Raw genomic sequence first — 20,414 nt, 5'->3', positions numbered from 1 at the left:
ATATATATATATATATATATATATATATATATATATATATATTAGTACTGGTAAAATAGAAGGATAAAGAAACTTGCTATCTTTTTTTCGTAATAGTTTTACTTTCTTAAGATTTAAGATACCGTGTGATTAAATAAAAATAACTCAATTTCATTCCATATTAGATTGACATTTTGCTATTTTATACTATTATTAAAAAATCATTAATAAATTCATGATAATTTTACCATCTTGCTCTTTGTTCATATCAATGTACGTAAAAGTAAGTTTTAAGAAAAATACGTAATGTATAGGAATAGCTAGTATTGTGAATTGTTCACATTCAGAAGACTATATTAATTGTAGGGGTAAAATGAGAAAAAATAATTAATTTTATCTTGATTTAATAAATCAGGTAATAAAAAATATTTTTAGTAAGATGTTTATCTAATATGAGACGGAAGAGCATGTAGAATAATTTGAGTATTTCATTTTGTCTATGAACCACTAATTACTCCTTCAATAGATCCAATAGTGACTTGGTACATAATTTTGATATTTGCTTCCCAATAAATTAAAAGTAAATTTTGACATCATTTAAAAATGTATATAGTACTTTTCACTGTTTTGATATTTAAGAAAATCACTATTTACCGTACTTTCATCTATTTTATGCACGTCCTATTTTAATTTGTAATCTAAATGAACTCTAAAAGCTGATCAAATACTCAAATGGCCCACGACTCTCTATATGTACTCTAACAAGCTACTATAATAAAATAACTAGATTACGTGAGTTATAATAGAATGATTGAAATAGAGATTTTGATTTCGAGTTTTTGTGAAAATGGAAAAAATTTAGCGTGACTTTAAAAATGATCTTATAGCATGTAATGCATGAATTCAAATTATTAGACATCAATCACCAGTTCACCGCACGTAAAAACCAAAAAGAATTTAGGTAGCACACTCATCTTCACCATCAAATGGTGAGTGAGTCCATACAAAGACATTCGAAATAAAATTAAAACGAGAGGAAATTAAAAGAGTTGGGTAGGGGGAACCAATCTTAAGTTCTCAGCAAAAAAATCTAAGTAGTAAATTCATAGGGCCCCAAAAAATGACTTTGCTTATATCAATATAAATATAATAATATAAAGTTGGAAAGCAACCAATCACCCTTCATTTATTGGAACAATCGATGAAATACTTTTTTAGAGCCTCAAAAATCACTTGTTTTTGTTGGTAAAATAGATACTAATATTATTTTATTAATACAAATAGTATGTTTGGCCAAGTTTTTGATAGGTCAAAAATATTAGTATTAAAAAAAGAAGATGAAGAGATGCTTGAGTAAAATTTTTTTTGAAGAAAATAAGTGTTTCTGTTGAGTATCAAATGCTATTTTTCGAAGCTTAAAAACATAATTTTTTCTCCAAATTACACCTAAAAGCCTTTTTAAAAAGTTTGGACAAATACTAATTATTATTAAAAAATATTTTTAAAATTTATGATCAAATACAAACTATTTTTACAAAAAAAAAATTCAATAAAAATAAGGTGATTTCAGAAGATTAATCAAACAAACTTTAAGTCCTAGTACATTGTTTGTCTAGAATACATGGTACCTGGCCAATCATTTTCAAAACATAACTAGAAGGCACAAATCACTTGAATTGGAGTTTGATTCTTGTCAAGTTTAGGCGTGTTTTCAACACTTCTTTTGACTTTTTACTAAGAGACTCATGCTCATACAAGAGTTTGAGACCATTTGCTATGTCATGTAGCATATTAGGAGTGTATCTAAGTTTAGTTAGTCAAGTAAAGAGGTGTTTTTAGGGCTGTCAATAGTTCGGGGACAACTAATAATTTGCATCAAGTTTAAAGGTGTTTTCAATATTGCTCTCTTATTTATAGTCCTTCAAATGTTTATCCCTAAAACCTCTTCGACAACGGTTTATATATATATACTAAAATTTTGATAATTTTACAAGTACATAAAACTATTAAAAATTAAACTCATCAAATTTAAATGATGAATATAATCCATCTCTAGCTAATTAGCTTCTCTTGCTGTCACATACGACTCTCATTTACTTATCAATCAATGAAAAATAAATTCATAAGTTAAAAATAAATTTAAAAAATCATAAGACAGTTTGATACGAAAGTTTTCCTCCCCAAAAAGGTATCTTTGATGTAAAATATTCTACATCCAAGTAGATGGAAGCTAAAAGTTAATACTACTAAAAGAAAACTATATATATGATAAAATGGGATAAAGATTGACACGCACAAAACTAAAGAATAGGCTTGATTATTAATTTACACTCATTATTGAGACTGCGATGTAAAAAAAATATCCTTTGTCATCTCCTTTATCACTTAAAAATAAAGAAGAGATACACAATCACGTGGATGAACAAGAACATATAAATATTTTTGTTAGATGGTTTTTCCTAACAATCATCCTTTTTCGTTAAAATGACTGCGAGAAGAGAATATTAAGAAGCTCACTCTTGGCTGGGCTCAAAGCCTTGTTGGTTCTATTTTTGTCTAAGAAAGTAACAAATTGAGCACTAAGCCAAAATGCATTGAATCACTAGTATGGGGACAAAACTTAGTGAATGGCAAAAATGAATGATCATTTCAAGAAGTATTTGGTTCATGGTCCTTATCTTGATGTTGATGGTTCATTTTAGGTTCATCTTATAAATTTATATTTATATTATATTATGATTATGATTGATGGCCTTTCTTGGACACTATTGGACAGAGACTTGTATGAATGAGAATTGAAGTTTTAGCTTGTGGGTTTTCCTAACTGAACGTCTTACAATTTATAGATCAAATAATATTTTTTTCCAAAAGTATCACTATCTCAATATACCAAAATTATTTTCTTTAATTTCCTATGGTCGAAACTCGAAACAATGAGTGGTAAATTTCTACCACAATACTTTTTTTTCCTGCAATGATTATCCAATATGTAGTAGGGACATCAAAGGGGAATGGAATTTCAAAAGCTAATATACATCACTAATCACTATGATCTACTAAAAAGGATTAAGATTATATATATATATATATTTTTGATAACCGAGAAATCCATCTATGACCGTCCTTTGGACCAATCACAGCCTTCTAAACTCGATGGATAATGGGCCCGCCCCTCTACCCTTCTCCACTTAAATATCGGGCTTCGCTTTGCATGGTGTGGGGCTTGAACCTGCGACCTAAGCCACAAATCCTCCACCCTTTGCCACTCGAGCTAGGCCTTGGAGGCAGGATTAAGATTATATATATTGATAGTTTTAAAGACCGCGGCTGCTGAGACAGAACTAGCCGATGCTTATTCCTGAGATACCATTGTTGTTTCTTCTCCGAGAAAAGAAGTTTACAACCCACAGGTCTTCAACCTCCACCCGGCTTTGTATATTTTCAATAATATATAGTTGAACTTTCAATAACACACTCTTAGCCATCTCTACTATTGGACAAAGGCCCAGCCAATTGTGTGTCTCATATTGCAATAGTGGCCTGTCAAATTAAGGAGCCCAACCCAAGATCAATGATTCCTTCACTCAAGGAGTGAAACTAATTTTCATCCCTGACCATGAACTAGACAGTGTTGAAACAGCACCGGGGGAATTGAGTTTGATACAAAGGTGAAAATTGGGTGGGGTTTAAGCCAACTTACTCACATCTCGACTAATTTGATGGAATCCCCACTAGATATTGGGTAATTCTATCCATCAAGACTTGGACATATAGGAAGAAATCACCTAATATTAGACGTCATAATTGTTCTCAACACACTACACATGTCTAATGGCTTTCCACACTAGGAAGAAATGGATGTAGCCCGACTAATCATGGACAAGCTTATTTCTATTAAAGAGTAACTATTCAACAATAGACAAAATGAGTCACTTGAAGGATGGACTGCTAGATTGTGAATATTATAATTTAACCATCTCTGTCCAGGTTCTGAATTACAGCAAGTATAGCCACTAAGTCTATAGAAATCAGCTGAACGATAACAAAATTGACGTAACAAAAGAAAAGGCACATGGTCATGCTTAAAAAGCAAGCTCTCTACATATTTGTGAGGAGAAAACCAAGCAAACAAATTTGCTACAGCATACAAACATGTCATTTCACTAGTTTTCTTGCTCACCAGGACGCCGATATGGCAAGAATCTGTGGTCTTTCGCAGCATTCTTGCGCCTTTTCTTCTCAATATATGATTCCAGTTTGCCAGCTGCTTTGAGTGACTTGTATTTCTCAATAAGTTGGAGTTTCTGAATTTCAGATTTTTTGAGATAATAAGGTTGTTTTCCTTGCTTAGCAGCTTCCCTCTCTTTCTTCTTGTGCTCTGCCAGAATCTCTCTCTCAGTGTGCTTCACTCCTGCCGATTTCAATTGTTTGTCAATCCAAGAAACACGACTTTTCAGTTCATTTCTCTCTTCTGGGTCATTTGATTTCCTCATCTGTTTCTTCAAATCCTCTTTTTCTGCTGGAAGATTATCCTCATAAAGGAAATTGTATCTCTTTTTGAACCCTTCTTCATCTACCTGGCCATTTAAGGACTCAAAACGAGGGTCACGAGTGGACTTTTTAGGAACTTGGATAATTTCCCTAAATCGGCTTACTGGCTTTTTGCTACTCATCTCCATTGGCCTGTTCTTGTTAGCTCGGCTACTTTTTCCTTCCGAATTAAGCTTCCTATACACTGTAGCCGACCCATCAGACCGTGCTCTCTGCAATTCTTCAAAGGTCACATCAGCAAGCTCCTCCTCTATCCCCTTCTCCTCCTCGTCTTCAGATGAAGATTCATGTTGATCAGAGTCATCAAATCTTATTTTACTTGAACTTGCAACAGCTGGCCTGTCTTTTCTCATCTCAACAATTTGATTTCGCTAGAGTAAAAGAAGTTGAGAACTTTGCTGTACAAAGATTGGGAGGAGTAAGGAAGAACCCCAACAATAGTAGCATATAACACAATTCAATAGTTAAAACAGAAGAATACGTACTAGCCAGCAATCGGCATACAAAAAAAGCCAATGCCAACTTAGCAAGACTAAAATGCAAGTAAACACTCAATTTAAGTCAAATGTTTTCTTCCTTGACAACAATGGTTCAGGTCAAGTTCACATGACATCTTGACAGCTCTACTAATCCATCAAGCAGCCTGCTACCTCCAACAAGCACAAATCCCCAGTCTAAGCCTACCACCAGATTCATATCACTCGCAACTAGTATAGGATGTGCACCTGATGACATCTCCATGTTTCACTAAGCACGTCCCCTACTCCCACCTTGTGGACTTTCAGTCAATTAATTCAACAGCTAGTACTCATTTAAAAGGGGCAAAGCTCCAATCTCCCAAAGAGATTGAAAAAGGCAACACAATATGTCTTCCCGAACATGACATTCTATTTAACTAGATACATTAACTCAGAAAGGTCTTTCAAAGTTACAAATACAGGACCTTAGAAAGGTCTAGCACTCATCTTGCTAAGTTCACTAATACAAATAACCTGTTAAAGCAAAAGGCAATAAAGAACAATTCTTTTTCGACAAACTCATCCTTATTCCTACTTTGCACATTGAATTACGATATTCAAACAATTTAACAGAATTACATACATACATGTGCAGAGCAAAACCAAACTGGGTAAGCTTTCACAAGAAAGCAAGTCGCACAAACAGATCCAACAAAAACGAAGTTACATCAATACAATCGCTGATTTAAAACAAAAAAAAAAGAAGGAGAAATTCTCGCCAATAAACAGACTAAATAAGGCAGAATTCATAAATAAAAATTGACCTAAGTATAAATTTTTACCTTGTTTGAAACACAAAAACACATGAATTTCACAGTGAAGTTACCCAAATTAACACAAAACCTAAGTATATAATCAAATATATGGGCAAAAAGGATTAAAGAGTTAGAAATTGTTTGGTACCTTCAAGAGTGAAGAGCTGCAGCGGAGCAATAGGGAACCTTCAGTTCAGCGTGCGTTTTCGAGTTATTAGGGTATTTTCCTGTAACTTGTCTCGGCCCAAATCACTAGAAAATAAAATAAAAAGCTCTTTACCAACTAGGTTGCCGTGGACTGTAAATATTCGAGAAAATGATCAAAATGGTCCTTAATGTATGGGTTTGATTCTATTTGCTCCTTAATATATGAATTTGATGGAAATGGTCCTTTATGTATCATAAATTGTGATCAATTTGGTCCTTAATCCTAAAATTAATATATATATTTTTTTTTTTGCCGTCAAAATACACAGAATATGTAAAAGATGCGCTCGTTCAAGACTTTCCTTCCCCTATTTCCAAAAATTCCAAAAGGGCACATTAAATTTTTTTTAACCAAAAGGGTAAAATCGCTCCTGACGGAGCAATTTTCTTTTGACAAAATTAACGCCGTTACTCCTTTAAAAAACATAAAAATCGTTGCTGTGAATTTTTTTTTAACAACGCTGCCCCAGCAGCATTTAAAAAATAGAAATAGCTGCTATAGCAGCCATTTTCTTTAAAAAAATTTATTAAAAATTCCCGAGGTGAGGATTGCTTAAAAAAATAATGGGAAATCGCTCCATGTGTAGGGATTTTAGTTTAAAATTCTTTTTAAATAATCGCTGCCAAAGCAACGATTTCAGTAAGAATTTTTATTATTATTTTCCAATTGCTGCTAGCAATCAAAAAGTATACAATAAAAAATTATAAAGTAACTCAATTGGAAAAAAAATTCTACTGAAATCGCTGCCGTGGCAGCAATTTCCCATTATTTTTTTAAGCAGTCCTCACCTCGGGAATTTTTAATAAAAAAATTTAAACTTTTTAAGAAAATGGCTACTATAGCAGCTATTTTTATTTTTTATACGCTGCTGAGGCAGCGTTGTTAAAAAAAAATTCACAGCCGCAATTTTAAAGAAAAAAAATAAATTGTATCGTCAACGATTTTTATGTTTTTTAAAGGAGTAACGGCGTTAATTTTGTCAGGAGCGATTTTGCCCTTTAGGTTAAAAAAACTTGATGTGCCCTTTTGGAATTTTTGGAAACAGGGGAAGGAAAGTCTTGAACGAGCGCATCTTTTACATATTCCGTGTATTTTGATGGCAAAAAAAATAAAATATTAATTTTAGAGTTAAGAACCAAATTGATCACAATTTATAATACATAAAGGACCATTTCCATGAAGTTCATATATTAAGGACCAAATGGAATCAAAGCCCATACATTAAGGACCATTTTGATCATTTCCCCGTAAATATTCCTTCAATTTTAACCAACAGATTTCGGATTTGAATTTTCTTGGGTATGGAGAGAGTGTTAGGGACTTTTTGGTACAAATTCAAATTTACTCGGACTCTAATATAAATACCAAACACATGTTTGGATTAGCTTTTTTTTTTTTAGCCAAAATAATTTTAAGTATTTTTTTTGTGTTTGACTTTGAATAAGATGATAAAGAGATTTAACTTGGGTTTAAGTCAAAATAAATTAAAAGATATAATTTTTTTAAATTTAATCATAAGCTATAAATCCATTCAAATGGGATTTAAATCTCTTCTAGTATATTGTGTAGAAAACGTCTACAAGAAGACCATTTTATTAATTCAAACGGGCTTTAAATCTCTTCTAACACGTTTTTTACGAGAAGACCATCTTATTTGAGCCCATGAAGTTACTTCCTTCATTTCAAATTAGTTACCATGTTTTGCTTTCAATAGTTATTTTGATTAATCTTTGAAGTTAAGTTGAATTTATTTTATTTTATTTTTTATAATTAAAATGTATTTTTTTTAAAAACCATACGAGAATTACTACATCTCAGAAGCTTTTCTCATATTGTCAATTCAATAAAAAAAATCTCATGATTAAAGTAGACACAATTTGATTCTTAAAAAGAGGGAAGAGGACAACTAATTCAAGACACAAGGAGTATCTAATAATCAAATTCAAGTACGTCTTTTTACAAATAAACAAATAAACAGACTAGTATAATTATTAGGTTGTGTAATTACTAGATTAGTAATTAGTACCCTATTAATTACACCAATTTCATATAGTAGGTGACTCTTCAAACCAACTTAAGGGCCCGTCATTTTGTTTGGACTTGCGCTTTGAACTATTTTCTTATAAAGATAAAACCTTATAAATTGTAAAACTATTAAAATTGTTTCAATTATTTATACAATCTTACCAAAACAGCACAAGTTTATAAAATTGCGTTAAACAAAGTTTGACAAAAAAAAATACATCGTCGCCTGTGAGTCGAGAACTCACGCGGGGAATCCCACTCGCTTAGCAAGCGAGCGCCTTAACCACTCGGCCAAAGCGACTCTATGCCTTTGATCACAATTAATATTATAAAACCATATAACACTACAAGAAAACATATTTTTAGTGACGACCGAAAAAAATCGCCTCAATTACATGATTTTTGGCGCAGACCTGTTAATTCTAACCAAGTTTTCTCAAATTTAATGTGTCAAGTAACACAAACAATTTTTTTTGCTATTATAAATTTGAGATAATTCCTCTTTTCTCTATCTTGAACTATTTGTGGAGGGTTAAATGTTTTTTATTTAGGTGGTAATCCATTGGTAATTAAGCATTAGTGAAATGTCTAATGTTATAACAAATGAGAACAGAAGGGAATGATTCCTACAGTGTAAAATTCTATCTTCATACATATAATTACAAAATAATCCAAAGATTCAAATAAATTGATATTTTTTAAAAAAAAAAATTCATGGTCGTTAAACGCCTATTGTATCTTCTGCTATTCAGTGCCTCCATCCCTTTGAATGGCCATCCTCCATATAGGGCTCAAGGAAACCAATAAACTGCAAATCCAATAGAAATTTCTTAGTCTCCACCAGCTAGTTTTTTGAAATAAACAAACCTTACTTTTCATTGACAAGTGATTAGAAATCTTGTAACAACTTCATAGTATATGTACCTTACTTCCATCTTTAGACCACCGTGCACCGTAACCATTAACAACTCTTATCTCAAAAACAACACCATGTGGTGGAACAATATGCACATTCATCCAGCAGGAACGCGTTATTAAGTTCCTGATGACATCCAGGGCAATCCTATTTTTATCAGAATCTGGAAAGTGAAAAACACGAGACAGTAGCACATGAATCGTTGGTATCATGCAGCAGGTGATAACAGGAATTGCTTTCCAGAAGTAACAATGTACTCGTAAAAGAAGAAAAATAACAGACACAAAAGCATTAGAACCTCACATATTGCAAATCAAGGATGTTTATGTTGAAGGGCTCTGGAGTGAGGGACTAACCACTTCCAGAAAAACTACCCCAGTATCTGTCACTGCTCCTGTTAACGTGCTTTGACAATGCCCTCGCTCCATCAGTCAATGTACAACCTTTAGTCTGTTGCAGAAACTAGATACCTTAGGATTACTCTCATATGTAAAATAACCTGCACAGAGATTTTACTCATTTTCTTTTCCTACTTTCTTGCTCTCCTACTTTAAATAGTTCAATATGTCATCCACCATCTACCTTACCCCTCTCGTTAAGACAAAATATTAGTAACAGAATGGAGAAGAAATTGTATTGCTTTACATAGGATGGACATTAGTAAAGAGCCTGAAACTGCTTCAGTATAACAGTCCAACTCCTGTCACCCTGTTTCTATCAAGTGGACATTTGAAGTTCTATCTAACTTCTTGGTGTCTTACTGACGTACAAAAAGGCAAACGGAAGAGCTTGCTTCTATTAGCCAAGAAATGTGGCAAAGAGGTTGATGGGATACAGTTCTCTCTTCTTTCTCATCTTACTGTCATCTCAATTTACTTCTATTAAAAAAATGTCATCTCAATAATCCTTTAACTTTCAACAATCATAATAACTATAAAAACAGCTTATTCACAAGGAAGCAGAAGTTTGCCCTAGAGTATTTCACAAGGAGAAAACCAACATAGTCATATCATACATTTGGATTATGTGGCAATAGAAATGATGAGATTAGAGAAGATGTTGGCGGTGGAAGTGCCTCAGAAACTGTTCCAGCTGTACATACGAATCCTAAAAGCCTCTGAACACCAGCATAGCTCAGTTCCTGAAAGAAATTAGACTCTTAATTAGGACTTAACAAACATCTTTCTTTTTCTATACGCGCACCTGAAACAATATATGAAACTTTGTAGTCTTGACACAGACGTGAAAATTTGGATTTGATCTCAAAGCAGCTATGCTAAGGGCAAACTAATGCACGACTAAAGCACATACACTTGTAGGAGGACAAGTGTGTTAACGATAATAGAAGTTAAAATTTGTGCTTGATCCTGAAGCAGGTATACCTAGGGCCTCTCATGCAATATCAAAGCACATACAGTTGTAGGGACTTGTGAGTCAATAAGAAGCAAATTTTTGACAAAAATATCTCAGAGAATCATTTCTAACTTACAGGAGAACACAACTTCAATGATAGCATTATGTCATTTTGACATGATCTAAATATTATACCTCCAATGCCAAGATAAGTAGAGCTAAAGGCATACTCACAGATAGCATGGAGCTCAAATTGATGGAAGGCTGAGAAACCAGCTTCTTAACACTGATAGCAAGAACACCATTTGACCTTTCTTTCTCTTCTGAGTAAAATCTCCGGTAAACTTGGACACCTGAAATTTTCATGTTTATACAACTTAACTTGCATATAAGGAACATCTATCATAAAAAATTACGAATTGGTTATCCATTTTACTAATTACAAGTTTTGAAAAGTTAGTTACTAGCAGAAAGCAACAAAGTCCGGTATACAATTAGCCTCACCTTCAGTTCCTCCATATTTACAAATAAAAATGGATCTACCAACTACCAAATAGTACCAACTAACAGAAAACAAGGCTTTACCTCACATATCAATTATAACTTGAACATATTGCTTTACACTTGCAAGATTTTAGAGCAAATAAGGTCTCAAATGGTCCAACAAAATTACAGTTGCTTTGATAGCCTTAAAAAAACCAACTATAACTTGGCTTTAAAATTCTGATCGCAAGTAGCGCGATAAGAAACCAAACTAGGAATGACCATTGTTATTTAACAATAATTCTTTTTTTGTACTCTCAAATTATGTGTTCTTCACATCAATAGAAACAGCTACACATTTATGGAGTTGGGGCATTAAAATGATGAGCATCAGATATGAGGTGAAAAGAATAGGAGAGATTGAGAAGGGAAATCAGGATTTTCAAGATAGGGATGAGCAACCATAAGATATTTGTAAACATATCCATAAGATAAACGATGATCTAACAGAAGATACTACTCTTAGATTCAAACATAAGATATTTGTAAGCATATCCATAAGTTAATCGTCTTCCAACAAATAGATAAGTCCCTACAAACATGGAAGGTATGGCGTGAGAAGTAACATCCTCTCTATCATACAGTAAGAAATTTCCACCTTCTTCAGTGGTATCCACTCCAGGAAGAACTTCTTTAAGACTTTCTGCTTCTAACATTTCATGGAATGAATGATAATGATGGACATCCTGCAAATGCACATTTTCTTCAGTTGACTATAAGAAGTACCAAAGTGATACATAAAAAGAAAATAAATGTACATGATGAATGTACCTGAACTTGAAGAACTAAACATTTGTTGATGAGGATGGACGAACCTGGTTCAATTCTAACATCCAAAAAAGACATCATCTGAGAGAGGAAAGAGGAAAAGAGAAGAAAATATTCTTTGAGAAGATCAATGTGTCAAAGATGCTTCCTGTCATTTTTAAGCAAGTCCTTTCTTTTAGAACGAAAGGATATTTCTCGAAGTTCAATCGTGAGGTTCTGGTTCCAACACATTTGAAGATAAACCAGGACTAACTTTTCGGCTCTGTACTAAAAATGGTTATATCATGAAATAGAATCACGTTAAACGAAAACTACTAATATAGAAGGCACCCATGATGATCTAAAACATTGGAGATGGAAATTCTTCTTGTGATGGAAACTTTGATGAAGGTCGGTATAAAACAAACATACATGACTTCTTGGGCATCCTCTTCAGAACATCCAAATTATCATATGACACAGAAAATCAAGAGTCAACCAAATACAGTTTTATTAACCACAAGGTATTCTAAGAATAGTATTTTGGCACTTGAATCGATTGAGTGGACTAATTAAGGCACACAAACCTAACTGATTGGCGACCTTGAGAATCAGCATTAAGCACAACATGTTTAATGAGGAGATGTCAGAAGCAGTCAATAGAGTAAGCAAAATGCATGCAAGTCATAATGAAGTCATACTTATTATAGTGTCCAACAGCACACCTTCCTTCAACTGTTTTCTGTCCGTCTGCAAATAATTTTGAACACTCAACAAAGAATTCAACTATGACAACAAAGGTGAAAATGCATTAAAAATAAAAGGAAATATAAATCTATGACAAGGCGGGAAACTAAGTTTGCTACGGAAAGCAATATATCCAGATAAATATACTTCTAAGTAGAGAGAAGTAAGGCTCCTGAACATGGAGTTCAAAGTCCACAGATTTAAGCACCTGTAGTTAGCAACACCCAATATATATTAACTTCGGAATGATGTATGTGAAACTGAAACAAAAGGAAGAAACTCTATTACATGTTTAACTTACATTGAGCAAATGTGAACCTTTTTCCCTAATTAAACTAGCCCACTCTTCTTCCTTTTGCTTCAAAGAACTAGTTTCTTGCATTACTGCAAGTTTGTTTTCTGTCCTTGGCAAGGCTTCAGAAGAAATAGCCTCATATAAGGATGCTGCAAGGCGCTTGTATAAAGGATATAAAGGAACTCCTTCAGAAAGACCTGTCATATACAGGCAGCACGAGATACAGAATAATCAACTCGATAGAGGACCAAGTATCCAAAATCTGAAAAAAGTGGTACAAATGAGAAGTTTTAATCTTTTAAAAAGAAAAGATCGACAATTCTCTTTGCATTAGTCAGCACCTACTCCCTGAATCCCTGTTCCAGAAAAGGGAACCACCTAAAGTAACAGACTTATTCCTGTATTAGAAGCAAAAGACCCATATAGACAATACCAACTATTTAGGATTAAACTAGTTATTCATGTTTGAACAACAAACATGGAGGACTGTTTTTATAATCATTGTTTATACATGGTTAACATTATTTTTTAACGTATATATAGCAGATGTTAAACCCCCTCGACTTCTTAGTATATTTACTTCTTTATACTTTGAACCTTCACTGAAAATCCTGGCTCTGCCATGGGAGGCAGGGTAAAGGTCTATTATGTACACTCTATCCTTTTCAAACCGCACTTTGTGGGACTACACTGGGTATTATGTACACCGGGTATTATGTTGTTAAGATCAAGCGCTTGTTTTAACAAAATACCAATAGTTGCATAGCAAATGGGTTACTTTTAGTTCAGTTGCCCCAAATAGTTGGTACAACAAAAAGTGGGTGAGAAGTAAGAATTACCAGTGGGATTGAAAAAGGGGTCGGAAGGATCTTCTTGTAAGAGGGTGGAGCAATAGTCTTTAGAGAGACCTAAGTCAATTTCAAGAGTGCCGTCAATGGAGGAAACAAGTGTGAATCTCAGCAGCTCTTCTATGCAGTCCTTCAGTTGCAATGACGCTCCGAATCCTGGAGATGCTGGCTGAGATTCCATTTTTATCGACTGGATCTTTATTGACTCAATTCCCCTCTGCGTTCATATGTTCTTCAAATACACAAAAAATCGATGACTTGGGAGGCCGGTGACTGTTTTTTAAAAAAAAAATATATATTATCATTGCATAGGGGTACGGGAAGGGGAAATAGGAAATGGGTGAAACGATTATAATGTGGGTAATCAAACCCTCACCTTGAACTCACGTGACAAACCAACTAGGCTAATAAGATTCCGATATTGTGACAGTAAGGATATGATAAATTGATAATAGTTGGAAAACTCTTATACCCCAAGGGAGGAGGTGACTAGTCCTGATTTACGTCCAAAAGTTCCACATTAGGCAAAAGGGGTTCCTAACAAAGACGATGTCATATTAGCAAGTATTGAATCCAAACTCTGGTCAATGATGAGGTGATTAGTCTTGCTTTTTGGTATTGTACCCAGACTTTAGTCTTGCCTCGTAGAGGTTGAATACCAGCATATACTATGAAAATATTTAAATACAATTGACAACACTTGAACATGTAGTTTCTGAATATTTTTTTTGATAAATAGATGCATTTCTTTCTTGTTTGAATTTCATACATGCCATTAGGGGTTTGTCCCAATAAACTGGCTTGTTTTAACTTTGTTAACAATAAAGAATCTCCTATATTGCTATGTTAGAGATCCCTTTGATCTCCTATATATACTCTTCTAATCCCTACAATCTGTTAAATCTGTATAATTCTCTAAGCTAACACTTAATCAGATGTCATTTAGGTTATTGAACTAGGATTAGTATCAACCTCGGCTTCTTTAACTTTGCCTAATTCTATCATATCTACTGTTGCAGAAGAATGAGGCTTGATTGAACTATCAAAGTTGTGATGATGATTCTGTTCATGGTGTGCTTCAAATGTCCACACGAGGACTAACGCGACCATTACTGTTGACAGGAAAACGAGTCCTCCCCATGTCATATGCGCGTTTTTCTTTAATGGTTTGCAGTGGTAGTCAAGGATATCAGAGAACGAATCATACACTGTGTCGCATTCTGCTAGGCTTTCCATTCCAGGGTACACATCCAGTATCCTTTTGAGAGCAGTTGTATATGCCTCGATGTTATTGAAGTCCCTAAGCGGAATCAAGACTCCTCCTATGCAGTTTTCATTCGTGCAAGTCAACATCTTGATTATCTTCATACAAGAAGAGAAAATTCCGTCAAATCAAATGTAAAGGAAAGACTAAGAACAGTAACTATGTGTGAAGAAATTTGTGAATTATAGCCTTTGAGCTATATACCCGAGGGAGGTCTCCTATCCTGATTGCGCTAGATGGACAGTTCTCATCAGGCTCGTAGTTATAGTCAGGTGGACCGGAGAATGGATTGCAGATTTGTGCAACATTTCCATAATTTGTTGATAAAGCACGATTTACCTGCAAATTTCCATGTTATCAAGACTGTAGTAAACAAAAATTTTATTGCTCAAAATACCAGAAGTATTACTTATTTTGCTGTGATACTAAAATAAACTAAATTTTACCCTGTTCACTATTCGATGAATCCCTTCACTGACTTCATATAGGATTGATTCTGCAGTGAGTAATTCACTACAGGGGAGGATTGAACTCAAGCTATTGTTGTAGGGATTTATCTCGAAACTTTCTAGAGCTGTGCATGCATCTCCAGCAAAGCTGCAATAAACAGATGCAATTTGATCATGAGCACGCCAAGGGAATACAATTTTGAGATGAAACAGAAGAACTTGAGAAGTTATTGGAAATTGCTTTCATACTTGTCTAGGAAGAAATAAATCCCGAAAAATAACCAGCACAGAATTGTAAACATCCAACATACTGCAATCAGCCTGCATGGATCAGAAAAATGTTTCAAAAATTAGAAACTATCGGAGTATTTCCAAGAACTTGGAAAGTGTAAATCAGATATACTGTATCTAAACAGGAGGCAAAAATTTGCGCCATTGACATGATATACTTACAGGCGAAAAGTTCTTCTGAATTTGAGGATTCCAAATACTGCAATGAAAAAGATTGCAGCTTTAGTCAGAATTAGATATTTAACGACAGCCCTACTCAAAAATACCTGGTGCGGATAAATTTTTACCCAAAAATAACTAGTCTCCTTTTCTAATTCCCTCTTTGCAAACTAAACAAGAGAAATGGCAAAATTTGAATATCATACTAGTGAATTCTAGCTCCCAGACAAGGGGTATTTTACACTTCCATTTTAGTTCTGGTTTCAAGATTCTTTTGAAATAATATCGAACAACAGGAAAAGTCGAGTTGGATTTAGTAGTCACCTGTTAGGGCAATTACAGCAACCAAGTTGAGTGAAATGATCAATGTAGTTACTATATACCTGCCAACAAAAAGTAGTATGCATTTCAGTTTTTTTTTCTAGCAACATAAAATGAGCGTAAACTTGTTGGCTCACTTATTTAATTGCCATGAAATTGTATGGACTCGAAAGCACACACTAACTCTAGATCCTGGATTTGCCTCTACTAGAAGATGAAGACTTACAATATGTCAAGGCCTTTCATGATTAAACGCCTGTTTTCGGTGGCTTCCCTATGTATATCAGCAGCCTGTCTGTCAAGACTTCGAGAGGTGGGAATGAGGAAACGAGCAGCCTCATGACGTATATCAGTATGTGCTAAGTCAGTGTACATCGCTCTCAGGGCTCCAGTAGTAGTGTATATAGTCTCCGATGCCCCCTCTGCTGTATCAACGACAATGTCCACAACTGTATTTGTTCTTGAACGAAGTTTTGCATTCCCTCCTAGTGCCAGGCCTGTAGCTGTTCTGCAATGATAGTGAAAGTATCTCAATTTTATAAACCTTCCACAATAAATGAAAATACTTTATTCAAGGATGCAGTACATATATTTTTTTATGTTTCCCATCCGATGTTTGGTACCTGTTTTGGGCCCAACAAGTAGTCTGTTTGGTCAAACTTGCAAAATCTGCTTATTTTGCTTTTCGAAAAGAAGTATTCTTGGAGTGTAGCACTTTGTGTTTGACTAATTTATTTGAAAAGTATTTTTGTCATTATTAGAGTAGCAATTCGTGCTTGATCAAGGTTCTAAAAGTACTTACCGACTTCTCAAAATCAGTTTCTGCTACGACTCAAAAAAGCCCTCCTTACCAAAGGTGACTCCACTCTCAGAGCTCAAACCCGATAACTTTGGTAATATTAGAGGAATGAAGTAACTCACATAGCTAAAATTGTCAAGAAAATAGCTGAGAAGGTCAGCCAGAGATAACATTGTTTATAACAAGTTGATTTCTTCTTAAACTCTTTGTTTTTCCTTTTAGAGCAGCAGGTGGAGGCTACAAGAAATACTCCATATCCTAAGCCACACAACAGCCATATCACTGCAATGACATAGCCATATATACCTGTAAAAATTGTGGACTGCACAAAAAAAAAAGTTGAAATTTCGTGTTAGATATTATTTTTAGTCCTATTAACTTGTAAGAGGTCACACAAAGCATATTTACAGGCAAGTCATCTTAACATCGTACGATTTGTAATATACTGACGATGTATATAACTTGAATACATTAGGATAATAGATGAAAACTCACACTCCAATAGTGTTTATTTGTAATGTCAAATCCTCCTTTGTATTTCTTGAAATTGTCCAAAGGATTTATTCTCACTGTATCATCTGATTGCTTGGCTTCTGAAGCATAATCTAATTCAACTAATCTTCTTTCTGCATAATCAACAAGTCAATTTATCAATTAAGAGCATTAATTAATAAAACAATATTTCTTAGCAATAAGCTTAAATGCTTAATGAGATAGTTAGCTTTAATTAGGTAAGGACTTCTATAAATATGTAATAAATGTACTGCATTATTACTACAATGCTGGAGTTCATACAACCTTAAATTGACAAAACTGTACAAGACAATTTTCCAAAAACAAAAACTCAAAAGTGACTAGTAAACGTTATTTCTAGCCATACAGGCCAATGCCCAAAACGAAAATTTTAAAAAAAAATTGTTACCTGGTGGCCTGGCTGATAATCCTTCAAGATTAGTGAAGTTAAAGGCAAAGAGGAGAGCAAATAATAGCAAGGATATAGCCACTTTCCTCCTATGCATAAACTCCATCTTCTAACCTGTAAAGTAACTATAAGATTAAAGAACATCTTTATTGTACTTTCTTAAACTTCGTATAAAGATAAACTAAAACAAGGGAGTAAAAATAAATGAGATTATACTTTTGGACAGTCAAGATAAGCTAGTTTTATCTATTTGTATAAAAAATCTGTTAGCTAGAATTACAAAGGCGAAGCCATAATTTTTAATTTATGAGTACCTAACCATGATTCTTTTTGTATTGTTACTGAATTGCCAAAGTTATTAAGTTTTGTCGAATGCCCATAAAAAGTACATTAATCTACCTTGTCAATCGTATAGAGGTGAATGTGCACGAAAAATTAAAGCTTTTGTAAACGAAGACAAAAAGGTAGATTACTATGTGAACACTTTCAATCTGAGAATATATAATAGTTACAACATCCAATTCAAGAATATCATTTATTAAAGATAATATAATCCTAATCCTTATACATTATAAACACTGAAATTAATAAATTAATTTATTCTATTAAATATCCTTCTCCTATACTAACTCTTTTTTGTAGTGTTATGTTTTTAAATTCAACTACTTTTTAAAAGCTTAACCGACCAAGACAAAGTTTTTTTTTTCTTTTTCATGAAAGAATATCCTCGAATTAAAAGTTTGTTTCCTAATCAAATTGCTTTTTACGTAATTAGTACTACAAAACATCACGGAAGAAGAATCTTCACTATTTTTATATATAAAAAGAAATTCATTTTTTTTTATAATACAGAATGAAAAATCAAGAAATTACGTACGAAAAGGTAAATCTAAAATTTGAACTTTAATTATGTATTCTAATTGTACAATGACTTCCACAAAATACTAACAATTGGGTTCTAATTAAAATGTGACACATTTGATGATTCGTAATACTATAACTAGATTTTAGAATAAAGTATCTTTCTCGGAGTAATCTCATCAAATAGCAAATTTCTCTTAATAACTAATTTCAACGATCGGTCTAATTATACTCTTTTTGATATGTTTTTTTGTATCTGATATCCATATTGGAGCTCGATTAAATTTAAATTTGCGCTAGAAAGTTCACATTAGAGATTAAAACACTCTCTAACAAAGGCAAGGGGACTCAAACCCGAAACCTCTTTTCTCTTGGGAGTGCATGGAACAATTCTATTCTTTTGTTTGTTAAGTACTTCCTCATATTCAAATTATTTATTATTTTAAAAATTTATAACAAAATTAATTATTTTTCCATTTTATTCTTAGTAATAATTGTTCTAGAACTACAAGCACATAAATAAAGTAAATATTTAACCGAGAAAGATTATATATCTTAAAACATAATTGAGAATAAAATAGTATTCCAAAAAGAGAGAAGATAAAATAGTCAACAAAATAATAATAATCTACCAATTAATTTTTTTTAAAGAACATGTAAAAGAGAAACACGACAGATAATTTGAGACAGAAAGAGTCCAAAAAAACAAATGGAAACAAACACAAATTAAAGAATTCTTACCAGATAGTTGTGCAGTTTGTTCAAGTCTTCTTATATACAAACTCATAATCATATTAAATTTACTAAGGTACCCAAAAATTCAAGCTTTTTATAAAGAGCTTTATAAGAAAAAGAAAAGTTCAATTTCTCATCATGAAGAGGAAAGGTCAGTAAACCAAATGGTTTTTCTTTTCAATATTAATATTGTACAATGCATACAGCAGCCTCTCTAATTCTTCAACCCCCTTTTGTGTACTATGTATACAAGCAATATATAAAATTTTGGAATTTTCAACTTAGTTTAAGTCACCTTTATGGAAAATTATGAAAAGGTTTACGAAATATCTACTTAATTATCATACAAAAAAATTACTTATACGGGATTTTATATAGGAAATAAGAAATGATAACATAATAAAATTAACTTGGCGTATTAAACTTGGATAAATGTTTTCCTCAAGTTTCTTTGGCTTTGCCGTGCACAAAGTTTTATATATATGAAGTGAAGAAAAAGGATGTGCTTACTTTACTACTCTCTCTATTTTACTTGTTTTATTTTATTAAAAATAGATGGTTCAAAATAGTTATTATAATAAGAAGTCAAGATATAATTAAATGCATTTTTTCCAATTTTCCCTTAATAATATTTTTTTCATAGAAATGATAGAGTTTGATTAATTAGTATAGAAAATCTAAGTGAAAATCTAAAGTGCATGTATAGAAAAGAGAGAATATTTATTGAAAGAGAGATTAATATTCTAAATAATTAAAGATAATAAATAAAGATATAATAATCAAAATACGTAACTTAAAGATAATAAGTAATAAATAAAAATATACTCTAGTAAATAGTAAATAAATATATACTCTAGTAGTTAAAATATAATTTCTTCAAGAACGCCACAAGTAAAATGGACTGAAGAGAGTACACGTATGAAAAGAACACTTTAACTAGTTTCGTCCAATCCAAAGTCATCTTATTTCTGAAAAGTTATCCAAACAGTAGTATGATGAATAGAATAAGTGAATAACAATGCTCATTCCGCGTGAGATATAACCTATAATAGTGATGTCCAATGAGATAAATTATCCCATATATATGGTGGAATAACTTATCCAAAGATAACTTATCCGAGAATCAAT

At 32.9% G+C, this 20,414-nt stretch overlaps 3 protein-coding genes and 1 non-coding gene across 9 annotated transcripts; all 4 read right to left on the bottom strand.

Moving 5' to 3' along the window:
* Nucleotides 1–3,908: 3,908 nt before the first annotated feature.
* LOC102603379 (ribosomal RNA processing protein 36 homolog) lies at nt 3,909–6,066 on the bottom strand. The gene is made up of 2 exons (XM_006347249.2): nt 5,952–6,066; nt 3,909–4,928 (listed from the first exon to the last, which is right to left on the bottom strand). Exon 2 carries the CDS (start codon nt 4,881–4,883, stop codon nt 4,143–4,145), a length of 741 nt encoding a protein of 246 aa, XP_006347311.1. The 5' UTR covers nt 4,884–4,928; nt 5,952–6,066; the 3' UTR covers nt 3,909–4,142.
* Nucleotides 6,067–8,256: 2,190 nt separating this feature from the next.
* TRNAS-GCU (transfer RNA serine (anticodon GCU)) lies at nt 8,257–8,337 on the bottom strand. Its single transcript has one exon. It is a non-coding gene; the product is annotated as a tRNA-Ser (tRNA).
* Nucleotides 8,338–8,589: 252 nt separating this feature from the next.
* Nucleotides 8,590–13,785, bottom strand: LOC102602594 (uncharacterized). 5 transcript variants are annotated; one of them, XM_015308771.1, is made up of 11 exons: nt 13,477–13,563; nt 12,644–12,899; nt 12,490–12,550; nt 12,297–12,345; nt 11,620–11,674; nt 11,447–11,534; nt 10,540–10,658; nt 9,968–10,093; nt 9,309–9,402; nt 8,961–9,115; nt 8,590–8,844 (listed from the first exon to the last, which is right to left on the bottom strand). In XM_015308771.1, exons 2-11 carry the CDS (start codon nt 12,839–12,841, stop codon nt 8,785–8,787), a joined length of 1,005 nt encoding a protein of 334 aa, XP_015164257.1. In that variant the 5' UTR covers nt 12,842–12,899; nt 13,477–13,563; the 3' UTR covers nt 8,590–8,784. The 5 variants fall into 5 exon arrangements, with proteins under 5 accessions (XP_015164257.1, XP_006347308.1, XP_006347309.1 ...); XM_006347246.2 differs by having other exon boundaries at nt 8,595–8,844; nt 12,644–12,834; nt 13,477–13,785; XM_006347247.2 differs by lacking the exon at nt 8,590–8,844 and having other exon boundaries at nt 8,989–9,078; nt 12,644–12,834; nt 13,477–13,781.
* A 450-nt stretch (nt 13,786–14,235) lies between these two features.
* LOC102597629 (uncharacterized) lies at nt 14,236–19,596 on the bottom strand. Of its 2 annotated transcripts, none has more exons than XM_015308770.1 (11): nt 19,293–19,596; nt 17,691–17,815; nt 17,264–17,394; nt 16,891–17,090; nt 16,196–16,477; nt 15,973–16,031; nt 15,652–15,688; nt 15,448–15,519; nt 15,196–15,346; nt 14,954–15,088; nt 14,236–14,847 (listed from the first exon to the last, which is right to left on the bottom strand). In XM_015308770.1, the coding sequence occupies exons 2-11, from the start codon at nt 17,794–17,796 to the stop codon at nt 14,428–14,430; spliced, it is 1,593 nt and encodes a 530-aa protein (XP_015164256.1). In that variant the 5' UTR covers nt 17,797–17,815; nt 19,293–19,596; the 3' UTR covers nt 14,236–14,427. The 2 variants fall into 2 exon arrangements, with proteins under 2 accessions (XP_015164256.1, XP_015164255.1); XM_015308769.1 differs by having other exon boundaries at nt 17,691–17,804.
* Nucleotides 19,597–20,414: the final 818 nt, after the last annotated feature.

The sequence above is a fragment of the Solanum tuberosum genome, unplaced genomic scaffold (genome assembly GCF_000226075.1).
Source record: "Solanum tuberosum cultivar DM 1-3 516 R44 unplaced genomic scaffold, SolTub_3.0 scf00087, whole genome shotgun sequence".
Taxonomy (NCBI): domain Eukaryota; kingdom Viridiplantae; phylum Streptophyta; class Magnoliopsida; order Solanales; family Solanaceae; genus Solanum; species Solanum tuberosum.
This window is presented reverse-complemented; position numbering and strand designations above follow the sequence as displayed.

Bases quoted from the DNA above. Each gene is read 5' to 3' on its own strand.
- LOC102603379 (XM_006347249.2), bottom strand. From the start codon at position 4,883: ATGAGAAAAGACAGGCCAGCTGTTGCAAGTTCAAGTAAAATAAGATTT.
- LOC102602594 (XM_006347246.2), bottom strand. From the start codon at position 13,666: ATGGAATCTCAGCCAGCATCTCCAGGATTCGGAGCGTCATTGCAACTG. The intron at 9,403-9,967 runs GTATGATATGAC...TTTCTGCAACAG, and splicing joins TATTGCCACATAATCCAAAT to ACTAAAGGTTGTACATTGAC. The intron at 9,116-9,308 runs GTTAGTCCCTCA...TTCACTTTCCAG, and splicing joins GGGTAGTTTTTCTGGAAGTG to ATTCTGATAAAAATAGGATT.
- LOC102597629 (XM_015308770.1), bottom strand. From the start codon at position 17,796: ATGGAGTTTATGCATAGGAGGAAAGTGGCTATATCCTTGCTATTATTT. The intron at 17,091-17,263 runs GTGAGTTTTCAT...TTTTTTGTGCAG, and splicing joins CAAATAAACACTATTGGAGT to TCCACAATTTTTACAGGTAT. The intron at 16,478-16,890 runs GTGAGTTACTTC...CTATCATTGCAG, and splicing joins TTCTTGACAATTTTAGCTAT to AACAGCTACAGGCCTGGCAC.